General features: G+C 42.4%; 1 protein-coding gene across 1 annotated transcript in view; it reads right to left on the minus strand.

Moving 5' to 3' along the window:
- Nucleotides 1-1,077: 1,077 nt before the first annotated feature.
- The window catches only part of LOC131195009 (regulator of G-protein signaling 5-like), a 37,378-nt gene continuing 20,371 nt past the window's right edge, over nucleotides 1,078-18,084 (minus strand). The window contains exon 4 of the mRNA XM_058176632.1: nucleotides 1,078-7,371. Coding sequence (XP_058032615.1) covers nucleotides 7,210-7,371 — 162 coding nt within the window. The 3' untranslated portion in view covers nucleotides 1,078-7,209. The remainder of the gene's footprint in view (nucleotides 7,372-18,084) is intronic.

An 18,084-nucleotide genomic window follows, 5' to 3' on the forward strand; every position in this document is an offset into this window, starting at 1 on the left:
TAGGGTAGCGTATGGCCAGTTATTAACAATACACAAATAAGGTGAATTAAAATACAAGAAAACCCATGTTATTTAGCCAGGGCAACAGTGCTACAACGCCTATATTACAAGTATTACAAAGGCCATCCTGCATGGCCCTCACAAGGCTGAGCCAGAAATAGCCCAGGCTTCCACTTCACCGCCTAACACCACTGCTGCCACTTGAAAAAGTCACCTGGCCCCATTCTCCAAGGCCTTGGGGAACAGCATGATAGTCCCTGCAGCCCAGATTTTGCTTTGCATCACTTACCTTCAGGTGGTATTTTCTCTCTCTGTTGACAGGCCTCTGCGGCCTACTTGAGGCTCTTCCAAGTTGCATGAAGCCTTCGTTTTTTAAGAGTTTTGAGGAATGCTCTTTGCAGCCTCTCCAACCTCTAAAAACCGCCTAGAAGCACACTGTGTTTTTTGTCTGATTTTCAGAGGCATCACAGGCAACACAAAAGCATAGATGTTTCGTGTGACCTACTGAGGGTTTGTCATGCAGCCTCTGCAGTTTCCGGAAATTGCATTAAGAACATGGTTTTGAGAATAATTGTTGTTGAAAAACAGGGTATGTCACCTACATGTGTTATAAGTTCACCATCACTGCTCCAGTTGGTTTTGCAGTAAGCTGTATTTCTCAAGTTTCAAAATATGTGTAATTATCATTAGCAGCTTGGAGACACATTGAGCTTCTATGGAAGAGACACTTCTTTCATATTGCTTTCAACATTCTGCATGAACTAATTTCAACTCTCTACAGTATATCAACTAGTCTTGATATACAAGAAGTTAAGGAGATTGTGGATTTACCAAGGCATTAATGGCCCTGCATTTGCTTTCCTCCAAGTCTTGTTTTCAATCTGTTTCTACTTACCAAACTACCTGGCCTTACCTCTTAATTCTATAGTTTCTTTGCCCTGATCTAAATAAAATGATACTGTATGTATACAGTAACCAACCAGAGGTTAACAGGATGAATGGTAGGCTGCTGTTGAAGAAGAAGGGTGAGGAGTGGAGGGACAAAGCACTGATGTACAGAACAGAACCTCATTTTTGTATTCATATGCCTTTATTTTGTTTCCAAAAGGCAGTTGCCTAACAGTATTGTACAAAACAACAAGCACTTTATGAAATGGTAAGACATGCTTTATTTAAGACTGGATGAAAAGCTGGTTATATATTTTTAATCTGATATCCATCTGTGACTTGCACTTTTCAAATCGCAAATTACTATACTCTAGCAAAAGATATCATACACATTTAGAAAAAAAGTTATTACATAGTTAAATCTACTGGAAAAGTTTTCTGCTCAGCCTGAATGAATAGAAGTGTTAGAAGAATACAACTTGCTTACATTCTATTCATTCATGCAGTTTGTGCAGGAGAAGAATTTAGAGGTCTTTGCCAATTATGTCAGCCGTGAAGCCATTTTGGAAGCATCTTCAGGGCTGCCATAGCGAGGCCAGGTGGAGCTGTGGGAACGTGATGGAGGAAGCTGGGGGATGTGTAACCAAAATAGCATTCTTTTCCGTGGGAGCCAAGGATGTTTTATCAGGTGTTGGAAGGGCATGGACCAAAGCCAACTGGAGTTGGGCCTGCAACCTGATTGGAGCACATGATAGACATGTGACCTGGGGGGCAAGAACTTTGGGTTTTGATTTTGGTGAGGAAAACTCCAGGTCTTTCAGAGTCAGGTTTTCACCAGCCATGCCAATATGACATCCCAAATAAAATTATGCTTTGAGGAAACTCTAGGCCTCAGAGTTCTGATTGCTTTGGGGTTGTTACTTGGAACCCTGACACAATATTTATTATATATAAGCCTACAAGCAATAATAAAAAAGTAAGATGAATATAAATATATAACTAATGTGTGTTATTTAATAATCAAAATAGGATAAATAATATATCAGCTATGACAAGACCACCATCTCACTAGCAGGATCTAAAATAATCATAATAAAAATCTGCAATCCTCTCTTCTTCTCTCCCTCCCCCTCTCCTATTCCTCACGCACAGTATGACATGCATGGCCTTCTAAATTAAATAGAATACAACGTCTTTTACAACTCTACTTTTATGTGAAAGATTGGAAGTTTATGTCTGGCAGATGTCTCGATTACCAAAAAGTAAACAGTAGTTTGGATCTACTGATATTGTTAAAATATGTCTCAAAAATCAGGAAACATTTCACATTTGTATTTGCTGTGGCAAACCAAAAAATGACACAATTTTGAATGGAATCTTTAAGTGAAACCTTTGCGAGAATAATGTGCAATGTGTCAAAGTTGCAATTATGATTTACCTGATTTTTCCCTGTTCACAATAAAATTCTTATACCATGTGATGAATGTTTTCCTTTCACTGCCTACAAAATGGTGGGCACCACCAAGTGACTTGAACCCTGCCACGTTTTAGCATTGCACACATTACATGCATGTAAAAAGATATGGGGCTTCCCTTGCCCAGCTGCACCTGCCAAGCTGAAGCCAGTGACCATTGCTATGGATACTTCTATCTGCTAGACCAAATCAGAATAATGGATGTCTGCTAATATGATAAGCAATACATTCCCCCAAAAAATGAAAAAGAAATGGGGTAATTTTTTTTCCGGTCTCTATCTCCTTCCCATTCAAAAAATAGCCTCAATTAAAGAAAATCCGGGAATATGAAGATAATTTATTATTAATCGCATTTTGGAAATTACTAGAGCTGTAATGGCTCAGTGGTTAGAATGCAGTACTGCAGGCTACTTCTGCTAACTGCCAGCTGCCTGCAGTTCAGCAGTTCAAGTCTCACTGGCTCAAGGCTGATTCAGCCTTCCATCCTTCCAAGGTCAATAAAATGAGGAACCAGATTGTCAGGGGCAATATGCTGACTTGGTAAATTGCTTAGAGAGGGCTGTAAAGCACTGTGAAGCAATATGTAAATCCAAGTGCTATTGCTACTTAGAATCCATTGTTGTAGAGCACAGCACCCTAAATTTCTTTGAAATTAATATCTTTCTTTGTATTTGACATCTTTTGGTCTTGAATAGCAATTACAAATATGAAGAATCTTTGAGAGTATTTCATTAGTTTTATTAAGTGCTGCTCATCTGTTAGTTGTTATAGTGGCTTTGAAGTGAGAAGCAGATTGTCCCCTGGTGTATTGCACTTTGGATGTTGAAAATCAGTCAGGAAATTTGTTGGACAGCCTTCAACAGCTTCCTTTTGCTCAGCTTGATCTACCTCATAGAGTTGTTGGTATCAGAATAAAATATGAGGACCTCATTCGTGCCATGCACCCAGGACTTAAAGAAGAGGCAGAGTGAACAAGAGAAAAGTATATTTGACCATCTGAACCTACATCCCATGCCATACCTTGAGGAACACTAGGTCTGAAATGTGCTTCTAACAAGCCACCCTCAGTGATGTCTCTAATCCAGTTGCTAGCAACTGGTGTCCTAGGCAAACCAAGCAGTTGATCCCCACCCTCAAACCCTAAGTATATTTGATTTTGAAGTTGCTTTAAAACTGTGGTCTATAAATATACTGTACCTATAAGGAATCAAAACAGGACAACTCCTAAAGATAAACCTTTTGTACAGAATGCTCATAGCCACACCCAATTCAAAACTTTTACAATTATAATCACATTGCTTTCTATCCAGAATGAACCAACAATAGCCATTGAGAATAATATAATAATGAGCTAGAGAAGTCTGTATAATTATCATGTTCTGATATAAATTTGAATCCAAATCCTATACCCATTTCAAGAGACAAAACATACCTAAATATTTCCATTTTTAGATGCATGGAGAGAATTTAGCCTAATATATTCTGTGCAGTGAAGTTAGGAAAAAAATAATGCATAACTTTTTAATTCTCATGATGTTGCTGAGATTTAACCCTAATCTTTAGCCATGCATGATATATTTAGCCTGTTAGTGTGGAAGCAACATTTATAAGTTATTTTTTTACTACGATTTTAACAAACTTGTTGAACCTTTGTTTATTCCATTTCAAGTCAATAGGGATGTCATAGAGCCAAGTAAGGAGACTGCTGGGTTAAACTTATTGACAAGCTCCTTCAGATTTCAGGACAGAAATCTACCCTTAGGGTTTGAGAGTGAAGAACCAAGTGCTTGGTTTGCCTAAGGCACCAGTTGCTATGGCTGTAACTGGAAAATTCCCTCCAGGATCTTAATGACTTGTGAGCCAGTAGGATGGACATGCTCTCCAAAATGGACTCTGGAAATAATTACATAATCCCCTCACAATTTCACAAGGATCAATCTCTCATTTTTTTATCTTTTTTTTCAAGAGAAGAAGATAATTAAAGCATTGTAGAGTAGTTATTCTGTGGTATTTCCTTTCAACTTGACTTTTCTTAAAAGGCCAGACAGTTTGCTAATATTTCTGTCTTGGGAGAGCAGATGTTGTTTATTAAGCAGTTCAAGAGAACTGGAAATGATGACCTGGCTGGTGAAATTTTCTGAAACTTATCTTTTTGGATATATTTAACAGGCCAAATCTACATTTGTTACGCTATTAAATGCTCATTCAACTGAGAGCACTCTAAGAAGAGAGATGCAAGATCCAGTGCTGTTTAGTCACTATTGGTAGTTGGATTGGTTGCCTAAGTGCTAAAGGCTGGCACTTAGCAGTTGGAAAAATGAATATTATGGGGCAGGAATGAGGCAACTGAAACCTAATGAAGTAAGAAGAGGATACTGATGTGTAGAAGGATAAAGTAAGAAAAAAAAAACAAGGGAACCAGAGCACTTGGGTCCCTTCCCCCCTGTTTTTTTCTTTTCCTTTTGCTGCTCAGGATGCAGGGAAAAACTAAACCACATTAGGAGTATTTGGGCCCAATTCAGTTTGACCATCTTTTGCATGAGCTCCACTAGATCATATGAGGGGCATGGTAATAATTATGGCTTACCTCCCCTTTTGATAAAAATAAAATATTACAACCATTTGTGTCTCTGAGAAAAAGAAATCAGAAAAAAATATTACATTAGAGAGGAATTTAAATCAACCTCTAGCTGGATGATGTTAGACAACTTGTCAGCTTGAAACTGACTCTGTGCACATCCTGCCATGACATGAAATCGCCCTGGCCTTCCACCACAGCCAATGACGATGTGCAAACAGCATTGAAAGGTTTCTCACCTATATTGAATGGTTGACTAGTATTTTTCAAAGTAGAGGCTTTAACTGTAAATTGATTTTTAGACTAGTACAATTGGTCTATTTTTTAAAAAAATTAAATGCATTTTTTCAACTCTATCTGGATACCTTTTCTATTCATGTCACTGATCTTACTAGTACATAGTATATATTACAAGAAGATTTAAATCTTGTGGTTAAAGTGTGTGGTAAAATAATACTTTGGGAAGTGTGCTACAGACAGAGGTTCAGCTTAAGGTTCAGCTTAAATATTTTTATCGTAATTTATAAGAAGATTTCAGGGAGGTTATTTAAAGCTGTGCATGGACACTGGAATTTGTGCAGGGCCATTATAAAAATATAACACTTATAAATTTAATACGGAAAAGAAATAGATAAGAGAAGCAACATAAGGTCTGGGTTGTTAAACAAGTCATACTGTTTGGGCAGGTCCGCTGATTTATTCAGTCTTACCCCTTTCCTAAATATTTTAGTAATAGCCATTTAGCGCAGAGTTTGAATTTTTTCACATTCTTAGCACTGCAGAAAGGATTCTGAATCCATCACTGCTATTCTAAGAGTGAATATTCTCTATTTAATAATAGATAGAACCTTCACAACCTGAAATCCCCTAAACTGTGTATATTCCACAGAAAGCTTAAAATCTGGTTTTATTGACTGATTAAATCTGCAAAAATAGAAGATTTAATGAAGTAGTGGATAAATTTTAGTAGAATGCATTTAGTTTTTTGGGTGACAAATTGTCCCGATCAATATTCTTCAGCTTCTATGAAAAGACTTTTTATTTAAAAATGGATATTGTAACTATTTCATTATTATATGATGTCTATTGTCTGCTAGCTGTGAGGGTATATATCAATTTATGAGTTTTATCAAGCTGCTCTTTTAATAACAAATCAGCCCAGGATTTTGATCAACCGCTTAACTCTGATCAGTTGATTATTTAATTCCAGTAATATATAATTGTTCTTTTGCATATAATTAACTTTAGAATTTTTTTTCATAAACCCAAAATCATCACCTTCTTGCTACAAACTGCAAAATATACTTCAAGGATTCTCATATTAAGATAACTCGGTTTCATTTGAGGGATTTCTTGTTAAATATTTCCTTACTTTATGTAGCAAATGCTGATATTTACTAGTTTCCATTGGTTCATGACAACATAGTAAATACTAGCTGTCATCATAAATGGATGCAGTCAAATGAGATATTTACCTGCTAAATTGTAGTTAAAATCTTGTGAGAGCATTATTTCTGGTAGTAATATGAAATACAGTTCACTGAGAATTATCTAAAAAGCAAAAGACATTGTTTTTATGGCTGTGTTTTTGTTTTGTATTCCCTTGACTAAGTCATGCTGTTTTCTATCTTCTCCATAGCTATGAGTGATATGTGACAAATAGAGGCTTGATTTTTTTCCTTCTTTTATACATGTTGCATTCTCCTTTATTTTGTCTATGACACTGTGAAGTTACTGGTTAACTTGTGATTGCTTCATTGTCAATAACGTATATTTGTCACATGGATTGAAAACTATGTGTATATTGTGTATCTGATTACTAACTTGCTAACTGAACAATGTTTGTAGGCTACCCAGGTCAGAATTCTTTTTAGGACAAATGGTATATCCCTAAGATTCTAAAAACTGGGTTGTCCTTGATTCTACAAACTTGATATCAAAGGCAGACAGAAGGTCATACAAACAATTTGGTCTTTTGCATGTAAATAATTGGTGTCATACTTTTGGTTGGGGTATTATCTAAGCCAATTTTTGTGACAGTGACATTGAGTAGTGGAAATAAAAAGAGAGGTAAGGAAGTAAAATAAAGACCAAAACAGTATAGCATGGTCACTATGTTTAACAACACAGACTTTAAGTTTTTAAAGCCTGGAATAAATACAAAGCAAAGCAATTATCCATATAAATAACACATGTTGATTACTAGGGACTGGAGGAAGCAATGACCCTGCGCTGGTGTATCAATGCCTTGCACAGCTTGCCACACTGCTATTTTACTAACTCTTCATATAAGTTGGATCGCACAAATCTGGGCAGGGAATCCTTCTCCATCAGCATGAAGATTCTCTTCTGGGCCAGGTCAAAAGTGCTTACAGATGGTTCCACCAGATTCTTCATGGTCACTGACTTGGTGAAATGGTCAATATTCACCTGACAAGAGGGAGATAGAGTAGATAGCTGTAGGAATTACATAGGACACATTATCTCACATAAATCAAGCCAATAATATACTTTACATGGGGCATTTGATGGGAAAAAATGAAGCTAACAGCAATTCCATATATGAAGATAATAGCTAATAAATATCCCTTGATAAAGTACAATTGAAATAAATATACATTTAATATTTATAACAAGAAGTCAAAAAAGAAACATTGGATTCACATAAATAGTTTTTTTGGTAGAAACATGAAGCTAACTGTCATCAAATCAAACTATAGGGATTATGATATGGTAGTGGTGCAAAATAATACCCTTCCTCCACTAATTGCATAATGTCAGCACCAGTACTTTGTGATCATAATCTAGCAATGGTGTTTTAACCTTAAATTTGGAGATGCCACTTTAAAAATAATACTCTACCCCTGCTTTGTGCTTCAGAGGACAGCGTATACCTCACTAATGAATTTCTTGCCTTGTCTTGCCTTCCAGCTCATGGACTCTTTCAGTGGTGGGATTCAAATAATTTAACAACTGGTTCTCTGCTCTAATGACCATTTTAAGTATAAAAAAATAATATACCGAAAGGCTTAGTGTTAGTGTTAGGGCTTGAATGTTAGGGCTGCAAGGTGGTCTGAATGTCAAGAGAACGAGGAGGGGAGGGCAGACGCTAGCAGAAGCTGCCTCTTTTCTATCCCTGCCCTAGATCGGGGAATCTGGCAAGCAGGCAGGGGTGGGGGTTGGTGGGAGCCTCAACCATCAGCTTCTCTCTCTCACCCCCACCCCGAAGCAACTTCCAGAGGCGGCCTGCACTGCCCCACGGGCTTTGCCACTTTATCTTCCTCTGCAGAAGACTGGGAAAGAAAACTGGTCCTGAGATGTCCCATTCTGGGAGGCAACTCAGGTTTCACTCGGTGGGGGAGGAAAGCTTTGGAAATCGCCTTTTTATTTACATTCATCATCAATATTGTAATCCGTCCCTTTATTTTTCAAACAAATGGTTTGTATTTACCACAATTAGCCTCCTTGAACACCAATGAGAAGGCACGGTATGAATTCTGTGCATGAGCTGCAGAAATACAGACACTTGCATCCTCAAAGCTCACAATGCTTCCTTGCTCAGGGTGCATCACTGCTCTACTGGTGTGTTCAATTTCGTGGCTCAGCTAAACTCTTCAGCTGCGATGGGCTGCAGTTCCCATCCCTTCAGGAAGCTTGGGCAATGGAAACTTTAGGCCAGGCTCCTTGCAGCTGAAGCAATCTGGCTCACCCAGGGTCAGGTTGGCCATCGCGGGAGACTTGTGTTGTGGTCCACCTGTGGAGCTAGCAGTGGAGTCGGAAAGTGAGGAGGCTGGGGAGGACAATGGGCCAGTCTGGAGTCAGGCCCGGACGAGGGGTCTGCGTCGGAGGCAGAGACGGGGCCAGGGCCATTTGGGAACAATGCGCTGACTACGGAGCCTCCAGAGGCAGACAGCAGAGAGGCAGAGGAACAGGAGGAGCCTGTTCCTAGTGCATGCATGCAAAGAGCTTCCAGAAAGCAAGAGCCGCTAAAGCAAAAATGATGACTCAGGAGTAAGGCCAGGAGATGATTGGCCCCTCCCATAAGGCTTAAAAGAGCAGCAATGGCTCCTGGGCTCTTTGTAGGAAAGCAACGTTGCTACAATTGTTTCTAGTCAGCAGCTCTTGTTTCTGAACTTCGTGGGGCTTTGCCAAGAAAAGCCTTTGGCAGGGTGCCAAAGAAGACAAAGGTTTGTGATAAGGCCAAAGGACTTTTTCTGAAGGATTTGGAATTAATTTGGACTAACCTGAGAATGAAGTAATTCTCAGCTGTTCTAATAAAATACGTTTGTTTAGATTGTGTCTGGTAATAACTACTTGGGCCTAGGTCACAATAGCTTGTCCCGCATGTGTGGCAGAGCTAGAGGACAGGGATGAGCTCCAAGATTAGATTAGATTAGAATAACTTTATTGTCATTTTGAATGTACACTAATTTGCATACATTAAAATGAAATTTCGTAGCTTGCCTATATACCTCTTATCATTCCAGGCACTGAATCTAGTTTATTTACTACTCTTACAAGTGATATACAGCACTATCACATGAGCTCAAGAACCAATTATTCAAACAAGGTTGATCTTTGTTGAATGTGTCAAATTGCAGGCTGGGCAACTGTCTGTCAGAGAATATACTACACAAGAAGTAGACTCGGCCTAAACAGATTATTCCAATGGAGCCTATGATTTATATGTGTATCATTTTATCCTTTATTTTATTCAATTTATATAAATAAAAATTATGATTTAATTTATACATTATATAAATTATGCTCCTTCATGGATTATTGCCTTGTCATGGCAAAGGGTCTTGCGTAATTCAATGAAGCTTTGAGCTATGCCGTGAAGGGCCACCCAAGACGGAAAGGTCATAGCAGAGAGCTCTGACAAACGTGATCCACTGTAGAAGGAAATGGCAACCCACTCCAGTATCTTTTCCATGAAAACCCCATGGACAGTACCAAAAGTAAAAAAGATATGACGCTGGAAGATGAGCCCCTCAGGTCAGAAGGTGTCCTATATGCTACTGGGGAACAGCAGAGGGCTAGTACTAGTAGCACCAGAAAGAGTGAAGTGACTCGGCCAAAGCCGAAAGGACGCTCAGCTGTGGATGCATCTGGTGGTGAAAGGAAAATCTGATGCTGTAAAGATCTATTCTTCATAGGAACCTGGAATGTAAGATCCATGAATCAAGGCAAGCTGGATGTGGTCAAACAAGAGATGACAAGGCTGAATACTGACAACTTAGAAGTTGAAACAGTTTATGTCCCGGATGCGAGGGGTCTGTAAATATTTTCACAGCCCTCTTTTTAACTTTTTAACCTTAATACAGGTCCTCAATGGAAGGCAGGTTGGTAGTAATTGTTTTTCTGCAGTTCTAATTATCCTCTGAAGTTTGTGTCTGTCTTGTTGGGTTGCAGAACCAAACCAGACAGTTATAGAGGTGCAGATGACAGACTCAATAATTCCTCTGTAGAACTGGATCAGCAGCTCCTTGGGCAGTTTGAGCTTTCTGAGTTGGCGCAGAAAGAACATTCTTTGTTGTGCTTTTTTGATGATGTTTTTGATGTTGGGTGTCCATTTTAGGTCGTGAGATATGGTAGAACCTAGAAATTTGAAAGTTTCTACTGTTGATACTGTGCTGTCTTGTATTGTAAGAAGTGGTAGTATGGGTGGGTTTCTCCTAAAGTCTACCACCATTTCTACAGTTTTGAGTGTGTTCAGTTCCAGATTGTTCCAGTCGCACCATAAGCTAGTTTTTCAATCTCCCATCTGTATGCAGATTCATTATTGTCTTGAATGAGACTGATCACTGTTGTGTCATCTGCGAACTTTAACAGATGGATCGTTTGAGATTCAGTCATTGGTATATAGAGAGGAGAGAAGTGGAGAGAGCACACAGCCTTGTGGGGCCACTGTGCTAATTGTACAGGTATCTGATGTGACTTGCTTAGCTTCACCTGCTGCTTCCTGTCTGTTAGGAAGCTCATGATCCATTTACATGATCCATTTTAGTGTTCAGGTACCACTAGCTGGTTTAGTTAGACGAGTATCTAGTATGATGGTGTTGAATGCTGAAATGTCTACAAAGAGGACCCTTGAGTAGGTCTTTGGAGATTCAAGATGTTGTAGGATGTAGTGCAGAGCCATATTAACAGCATCATCTGTTGATCTATTTGCTTGGCATGCAAACTGAAGGGAGTCTAACAGCGGATCCATGATGGTTTTCAAGTGAGACAGCACTAGCCTTTCAAAGGTTTTCATAACTATAGATGTTAGAGCAACCGGTCTGTGATCATTCAGTTCCTTGACAGGGGCTTCTTTGGCATGATATCCTTATCATCATGGGGGATTGGAATGCTAAAGTAGGAAGCAAAAGATAACCGGAATAACAGGCAAGTTTGGCCTTGGAGTACAAAATGAAGCAGGGCACAGGTTGATAGAATTTTGTCAAGAGAATATGATGGTCATAGCAAACACTCTTTTCCAACAACTCAAGAGACGACTCTATACATGGACATCACCAGACGGTAAACACAGAAATCAGATTAACTCCGTGCTCTGCAGCCAAAGATGGAGAAGCTCTATACAGACAGTAAAAACAAGACCAAGAGCTGACTGTGGCTCAGATCATAAGCTTCTCGTTGCAAAATTTAGGCTTAAATTGAAGAAAGTAGGGAAAAGCGCTAGGCCACTCAGATTTGAACTAAATCATATCCTTGATGAATATACAGTAGAGGTAACAAATAGATTTAAGGAATTAGATCTGATAGACAGAATGCCTGAAGAACTATGGACCGAGGTTCGCAACATTGTACAAGAGGTAGCAACTAAAACCATCCCAAAGAAAAAGAAATGCAAGAAAGCAAAATGGCTGTCTGAGGAAGCTTTGCAATTAGCTGAGGAAAGAAGGGAAGTGAAAGGCAAAGGAGAAAGAGAAAGATACACCCAATTGAATGTAGAATTCCAGAGAATAACTAGAAGAGATACGAATGACTTCTTAAATGAACAGTGCAAAGAAATAGAAGAAAACAATAAATAGGAAGGACCAGAAATCTCTTCAAGAAAAATGGAGATGTGAAGGGAACGTTTCATGCAAAGTTGGGCATGATAAAGGACCAAAATGGCAGGGATCTAACAGAGGCAGAAGAGATTAAGAAAAGGTGGCAAAATTACACAGAAGAACTATATAAGAGCAAGCTTAACATCTCTGATAACCATGAAGGGGTGGACACTGACCTCGAGCCAAACATCCTAGAATGTCAAGTCAAATGGGCCTTAGGAAATCTGAGCAACAACAAAGCTAGTGGAGATAACAGTATTCCAGCTGAGCTATTCAAAATCTTAAAAGACGATGCAGTAAAAGTGCTACACTCAATTTGCCAGCACATTTGGAAAACTCAACAGTGGTCACGGGATTGAAAAAGGTCAGTTTACATTTCAATTCCAAAGAAAGGCAATGCCAAAGAATGTTCAAACTATCACACTATTCCACTCATTTCACATACTAGTAAGGTTATGCTTAAAATCCTACAAGCTAGGCTCCAGCAGTATGCGGATCGAGAACTACTAGAAGTACAGGCAGGATTTCAAAGAGGCAGAGGAACTAGAGATCAAATTGCCAACATACGCTGGATCATGGAGAAAGCTAGAGTATTCCAGAAAAACATCTACTTCTGCTTCATTGACTATGCTAAAGCCTTTGATTGTGTGGATCACAACAAACTGTGGCAAGTTCTTAATGAGATGGGAGTACCAGACCATCTTATTTGTCCCTTGAGAAACCTATATGCGGGTCAAGAAGCAACAGTGAGAACTGGACACGGAACCACTGATTGGTTCAAAACTGGGAAAGGAGTCCGGCAAGGCTGTATACTATCACCCTGCCTATTTAACTTATATGCAGAACACATCATGAGAAAGGCGGGGCTAGAGGAATCAAACATTGGAATTAAGATTGCCAGAACAAATATCAACAACCTCAGATATGCAGATTATACCATGTTAATGGCAGAAAGTGAAAAGGAACTAAAAAGCCTCTTGATGCAGGTGAAGAAGGAGTGTGCAAAAGTTGGCTTAAAACTCAACATTAAAAAAACTAAGATCATGGCATCCAGCCCTCTAAATTCCTGGCAAATAGATGGGGAAGAAATGGAGGTAGTGACAGATTTTATTTTTCTGGGCTACAAGATCACCATAGATGGGGACTGCAACCAAGAAATTAAAAGACGCTTGCTCCTGGGGAGGAAAGCTATGGCAAATCTAGACAGCATACTAAAAAACAGAGACATCACTCTGCCAACAGAAGTGTTTATAGTCTAGGCTATAGTTTTCCCAGTTGCAATGTATGGCTGTGAAAGTTGAACCATAAGAAAGGCTGAGCAACAAAGAATTGAGGCCTTTGAACTATGGTGCTGGAGAAGACTCCTGCAAGGTGTCTTGGACTGCAAGGCGATCAAACCGGTCAGTCCTAGAGGAGATCAACCCTGACTGCTCTTTAGAAGGCCAGATCCTGAAGATGAAAGTGAAATACTTTGGCCACCTGTGAGAAGGAAGGACTCACTGGAGGAGAGCCTAATGCTAGGAAAGATTGAGGACAAAAGAAGGAGGAGACGACAGAGAACAAGGTGGCTGGATGGAGTCACTGAAGCAGTAGGCGTGAGCTTAAATAGACTTCAGAGAATGATAGAGAACAGGAAGGCCTGGAGAAACATTGTCCATGGGGTCGCGATGGGTCACACATGACTTCGCAACTAACAACAAAAAATATAAATTATGACTAAAAAAAGATTACTCTATAAGTTATGACATAAGAAAAAAAGGATAAAAAATAAAAGTACCCCCTTGCATAGATGAACTGGAAGAGCTCCCAATTCCTACATAATCCCCAAATGTTTCTCCTGAGAATGGCAAAGAAAACTGTTTCCTCTGACCCTTTTCCAAGCTGTTGGGAGGGCAAGGAATGCTGACACCACCCTCCTTTTGGAAAATGTCCCACTTGGAGAGAAGCCCCAGGGTGGCCCTGAGAGCCATGGATAGGAGAAGGTCAGTGGGTATCAGGCAGCTCAGGTGTGGTAGGGGGTGGGGAGCTTCAATCAAGATCTTTTCCCCTGAAGAATATTTGAGAAAGAGCTTTCTCTGGATATGGCCTGTTTCAACTGCAGCCCTTTGGCCTATGAGCCAGTCCCCTACTGTGGGACTGCCCCCCTGCCTCTGAGGGATGCCCAGGCAGTGGGGTTGACCTTCCCCTCCCCCAAGCAGAGAAGGATCAGGCATCCCTTCAACGCTCCCTCGAGCAGTTTGGGAACATAAATGGACATCTAGTCCACCCCTCCATGGCTGAGAATCATGAAGAGAGCACAGAAAGTGGAGGGTCCCTTCAGGGACTGCCATGAACCCTCACCTTGACCGGCAGCCTCCCTCCCAGTACCAAACACATCCTCCTTCCCAGTTTCTCAGTTTGTCTCTTTGCACCAAACTCGCTCCTCCATCGGGTGAAGTTCTTCACCCTTCAGTAACAGAGTTGTATTTCATTAACAGAGTTGTTAATGCTTGGAATACACTACCTGACTCTGTGGTCTCTTCCCAAAATCCCCAAAGCTTCAACCAAAAACTGTCTACTGTTGACCTCACCCAATTCCTACATAATCCCCAAATGGCCCTGTTTCTCCTGAGAATGGCAAAGAAAACTGTTTCCTCTGACCCTTTTCCAAGCTGTTGGGAGGGCAAGGAATGCTGACACCACCCTCCTTTTGGAAAATGTCCCACTTGGAGAGAAGCCCCAGGGTGGCCCTGAGAGCCATGGATAGGAGAAGGTCAGTGGGTATCAGGCAGCTCAGGTGTGGTAGGGGTGGGAGCTTCAATCAAGATCTTTTCCCTGAAGAATATTTGAGAAAGAGCTTTCTCTGGATATGGCATCCCGGTCCAGAAAGGCGCAACTGGCGTACCAGGCGAACCTGGTAGAACGCTCTCCTGGACGGCCGTCAAATGCTCTTCTAGAGACAGCCGTTCATCCAGGAGGGCGCTAAGTTGCGGACCCTCTCCATCGGGGCCAATGACTCGCCACCGATGGTCAGCCGCTGTGCGGGATGCGGCATCCACAGCCACTCTGTCTTGGCGGGATTGAGCTTGAGCCTGTTTCTCCCCATCCAGACCCGTCGGCCTCCAGACACCGGGACAGCACTTGATAACCGTTGGGGTGGTTCGGTGTGGAAAATACAGCTGAGTATCATCCGCATACAGCTGATACTTCACACGAAACCACTGATGATCTCACCCAGCGGTTTCATGTAGATGTTAAACAGAAGGCGAGAGGATCGACCCTGCGGCACCCACAAGTGAGGCGCCTGGGCGACCTCTGCCCCCTGTCAACACCGACTGCGACCGGTCGGAGAGATAGGAGGAGAACCACCGATCGGTGCCTCACTCCCAATCCCCCAACGGGCGCAGCAGGATACCATGGTCGATGGTATCGAAGCGCTGAGAGGTCTAATAGGACCAGGGCAGGAACAACCCCTATCCCTGGCCCCTCCAGAGATCATCTACCAAGACCAAAGCCGTCTCCGTGCTGTAACGGGTCGGAAACCGGACTGGAGCAGGTCTAGATAGACAGTTTCATCCAGGTGCAAGAAGCTGATATGCCACCATACTCTCTACAACCTTCGCCCATGCGGGTTGGAGACAGGCGATAGTTACCTAAAACAGCGGGTCAGGAAGGCTTCTTAAGGAGGGCCTCACCACGCCTCTTTCAAGGCGGGAAGACACCCTCCACCAAAGAAGCGATCGTAATCGCCTGGAGCCAGCCTCGTGTCACCTCCCGGTGGCCAGCACCAGCCAGGAGGGCACGGTCCAGTAAACACATGGTGGCATTCAACCTACCCAGCAACCTGTCCATGTCCTCGGGAGCCACAGGGTCAAACTCATCCCAAATAATGTCGCCAAGACCACCCTCAGCGTCTCACCCGCATCACGCAATCTTGGTCCAGACCATCCGAAGCTGAGCGATTTTATCATATAGATAACCGTTAAACTCCTCAGCCCGTCCCTGCAGCGGGTCATCCCGCTCCCCTGATGAAGGAGGGCGAGTCACCGAAACAGGGCGGCTGGGTTATCTGCCGATGCAATGAGGAGGAGGCGTGGCTACGCCTCGCTTCCCTCAATGCCACTAGGTAAGTCTAGTATAGGACTTCACTAGTGTCCGATCAGCTTCGAGCAGCTAGACCTCCAGGAACTCTCTAGGCGTCTTCTCCGCGCTTCATCCTCTCAGCTCCTCGGAGAACCAAGGGCGGTTGGGCCCTGCGCCGGGTCAGAGGCCGCAAAGGCACGACACGGTCTAAGGCCCCGCCGGCCCGTTCCCAGGCCGCAACAAGTTCCTCGGCCGAGCCGTGAGCCAGACCCTCAGGAAATGGCCCAAGCTCCGTCTGAACCCATCCGGGTCCATCAGGCGCCTGGGGACGGAACCAACGTGCGGCTCTGTCTCCCTGCGGTGGTGAATGGCGGTCAGAAAGTCCAGGCGAAGAAGAGAGTGATCTGACCATGACAAAGGTTCAGTGACTATTTCCTTTAAGTCCAGATCTCTCAACCACTGACCAGAGAGAAAAATCAGGTCCAGAGTGCCACCCCCAATGTGAGTAGGGCCATCAATTACCTGGGTCAGGTCCAAGGCCGTCATGGAAGCCGTGAACTCCCGAGCCGCTGTCGATGACGGGCGGAAGATGGCAAGTTAAAGTCCCCATGACTAAAAGTCTGGGGTCTCAACTGCCACCCGGCCAGCACCTCCAGGAGCTCGGGCAGGGCAGCTGTCACGTGGCAAGGAGCCAGTGCGCGATCAGCAAACCCATCTGACACCTATGACCCCATCTCACAAAGAGGATTCGCACCCGGCAATCTGAGGCACAGTGGTCTCTCGGCTCTAGACTCTCTCTAATCACAACCGCCACCCCACCACCCCTACCCTGGGCCCTCGGTTGATGGAATGCACGGAAACCCGGCGGGCACATCTCAACGAGGGGCACACCCCCTTCCGTGCCCAACCAGGTCTCCGTAATGCCTATAAGGTCCGCGGAACCCCCCTGAATAAGATCACAAACAAGGGGGGCTTTGTTCACCACGGACCGAGCATTGCACAACATCAACCGAAGGCCCGGGCTCTGAGGATCCTGACCATCCGGGGAACGGGAGAAGTCCAAGGGGTCGGAGCGCGTGATCGCTTTCAGACATCGAGCACGCGCTCCCGAAACTTGGTATGACCCCTCGCTTCCGCCATATCTGCCTCTCCCACTTACCGTGTCAATAGAACCACCCTCATCAATAGGAACACCCTTCACCCCCATAACCTCCGAACCTGATAAAGAAAGACCGCCGCGAGCATGTGCAGAGACTGGCTCCTTACCCGACGGGTTACCCCCATTGCCCGCCCTTACCCTCCCACCCCTTAAAAGTTCCCTGGGTCACTTTTCAGTGCATTTATTATTCCTGTAATTTTTAATGACCAATCTTCCATTGCACACCTTCCTTAGACTTTCTCTGATGTCTATTTTGTAACATTCACAAATACAGTTTTTGTTCAGTGTAGTGTAGAACTGCAAGAAACCAGCAATTTCTTCTATGACAAGGTAAGGGATATATGTTTAGGTATGGAACCCTCACCACATTTCTGACATCAATACAATTGAATGTGTCCAGAAATATTTTACAAGAAGAGTTCTTCACTCCTCTGAAAATAAAAAATACCTTATCCCACCAGACTTGAAATCCTAGGCTTAGAAAACTTAGAACTCTGTCACCTTCGACAAGACCTAAGTTTAACTCATAGAATCATCTATTGTAATGTCCTTCCTGTTAAAGACTACTTCAGCTTTAATTGCAATAATACAAGAGCAACCAATAGATTCAAACTTAATGTTAACCGCTTTAAGCTAGATTGCAGAAAATATAACTTCTGTAACAGAATCATCAGTGCTTGGAACATTTTACCTGACTCTGTGGTTTCTTCCCATAATCCCAAAAGCTTTAATCAAAAACTTTCTACTATTGACCTCACCCCATTCCTAAGAGGACCATAAGGGGCGTGCATAAGCGCACAAACGTGCCTACCGTTCCTGTCCTATTGGTTTTTTTTTCTTCTTCCTATATATATATGCTTATAC

The sequence above is a fragment of the Ahaetulla prasina genome, chromosome 3 (genome assembly GCF_028640845.1).
Source record: "Ahaetulla prasina isolate Xishuangbanna chromosome 3, ASM2864084v1, whole genome shotgun sequence".
In the NCBI taxonomy this organism is placed as follows: Eukaryota; Metazoa; Chordata; class Lepidosauria; order Squamata; family Colubridae; genus Ahaetulla; species Ahaetulla prasina.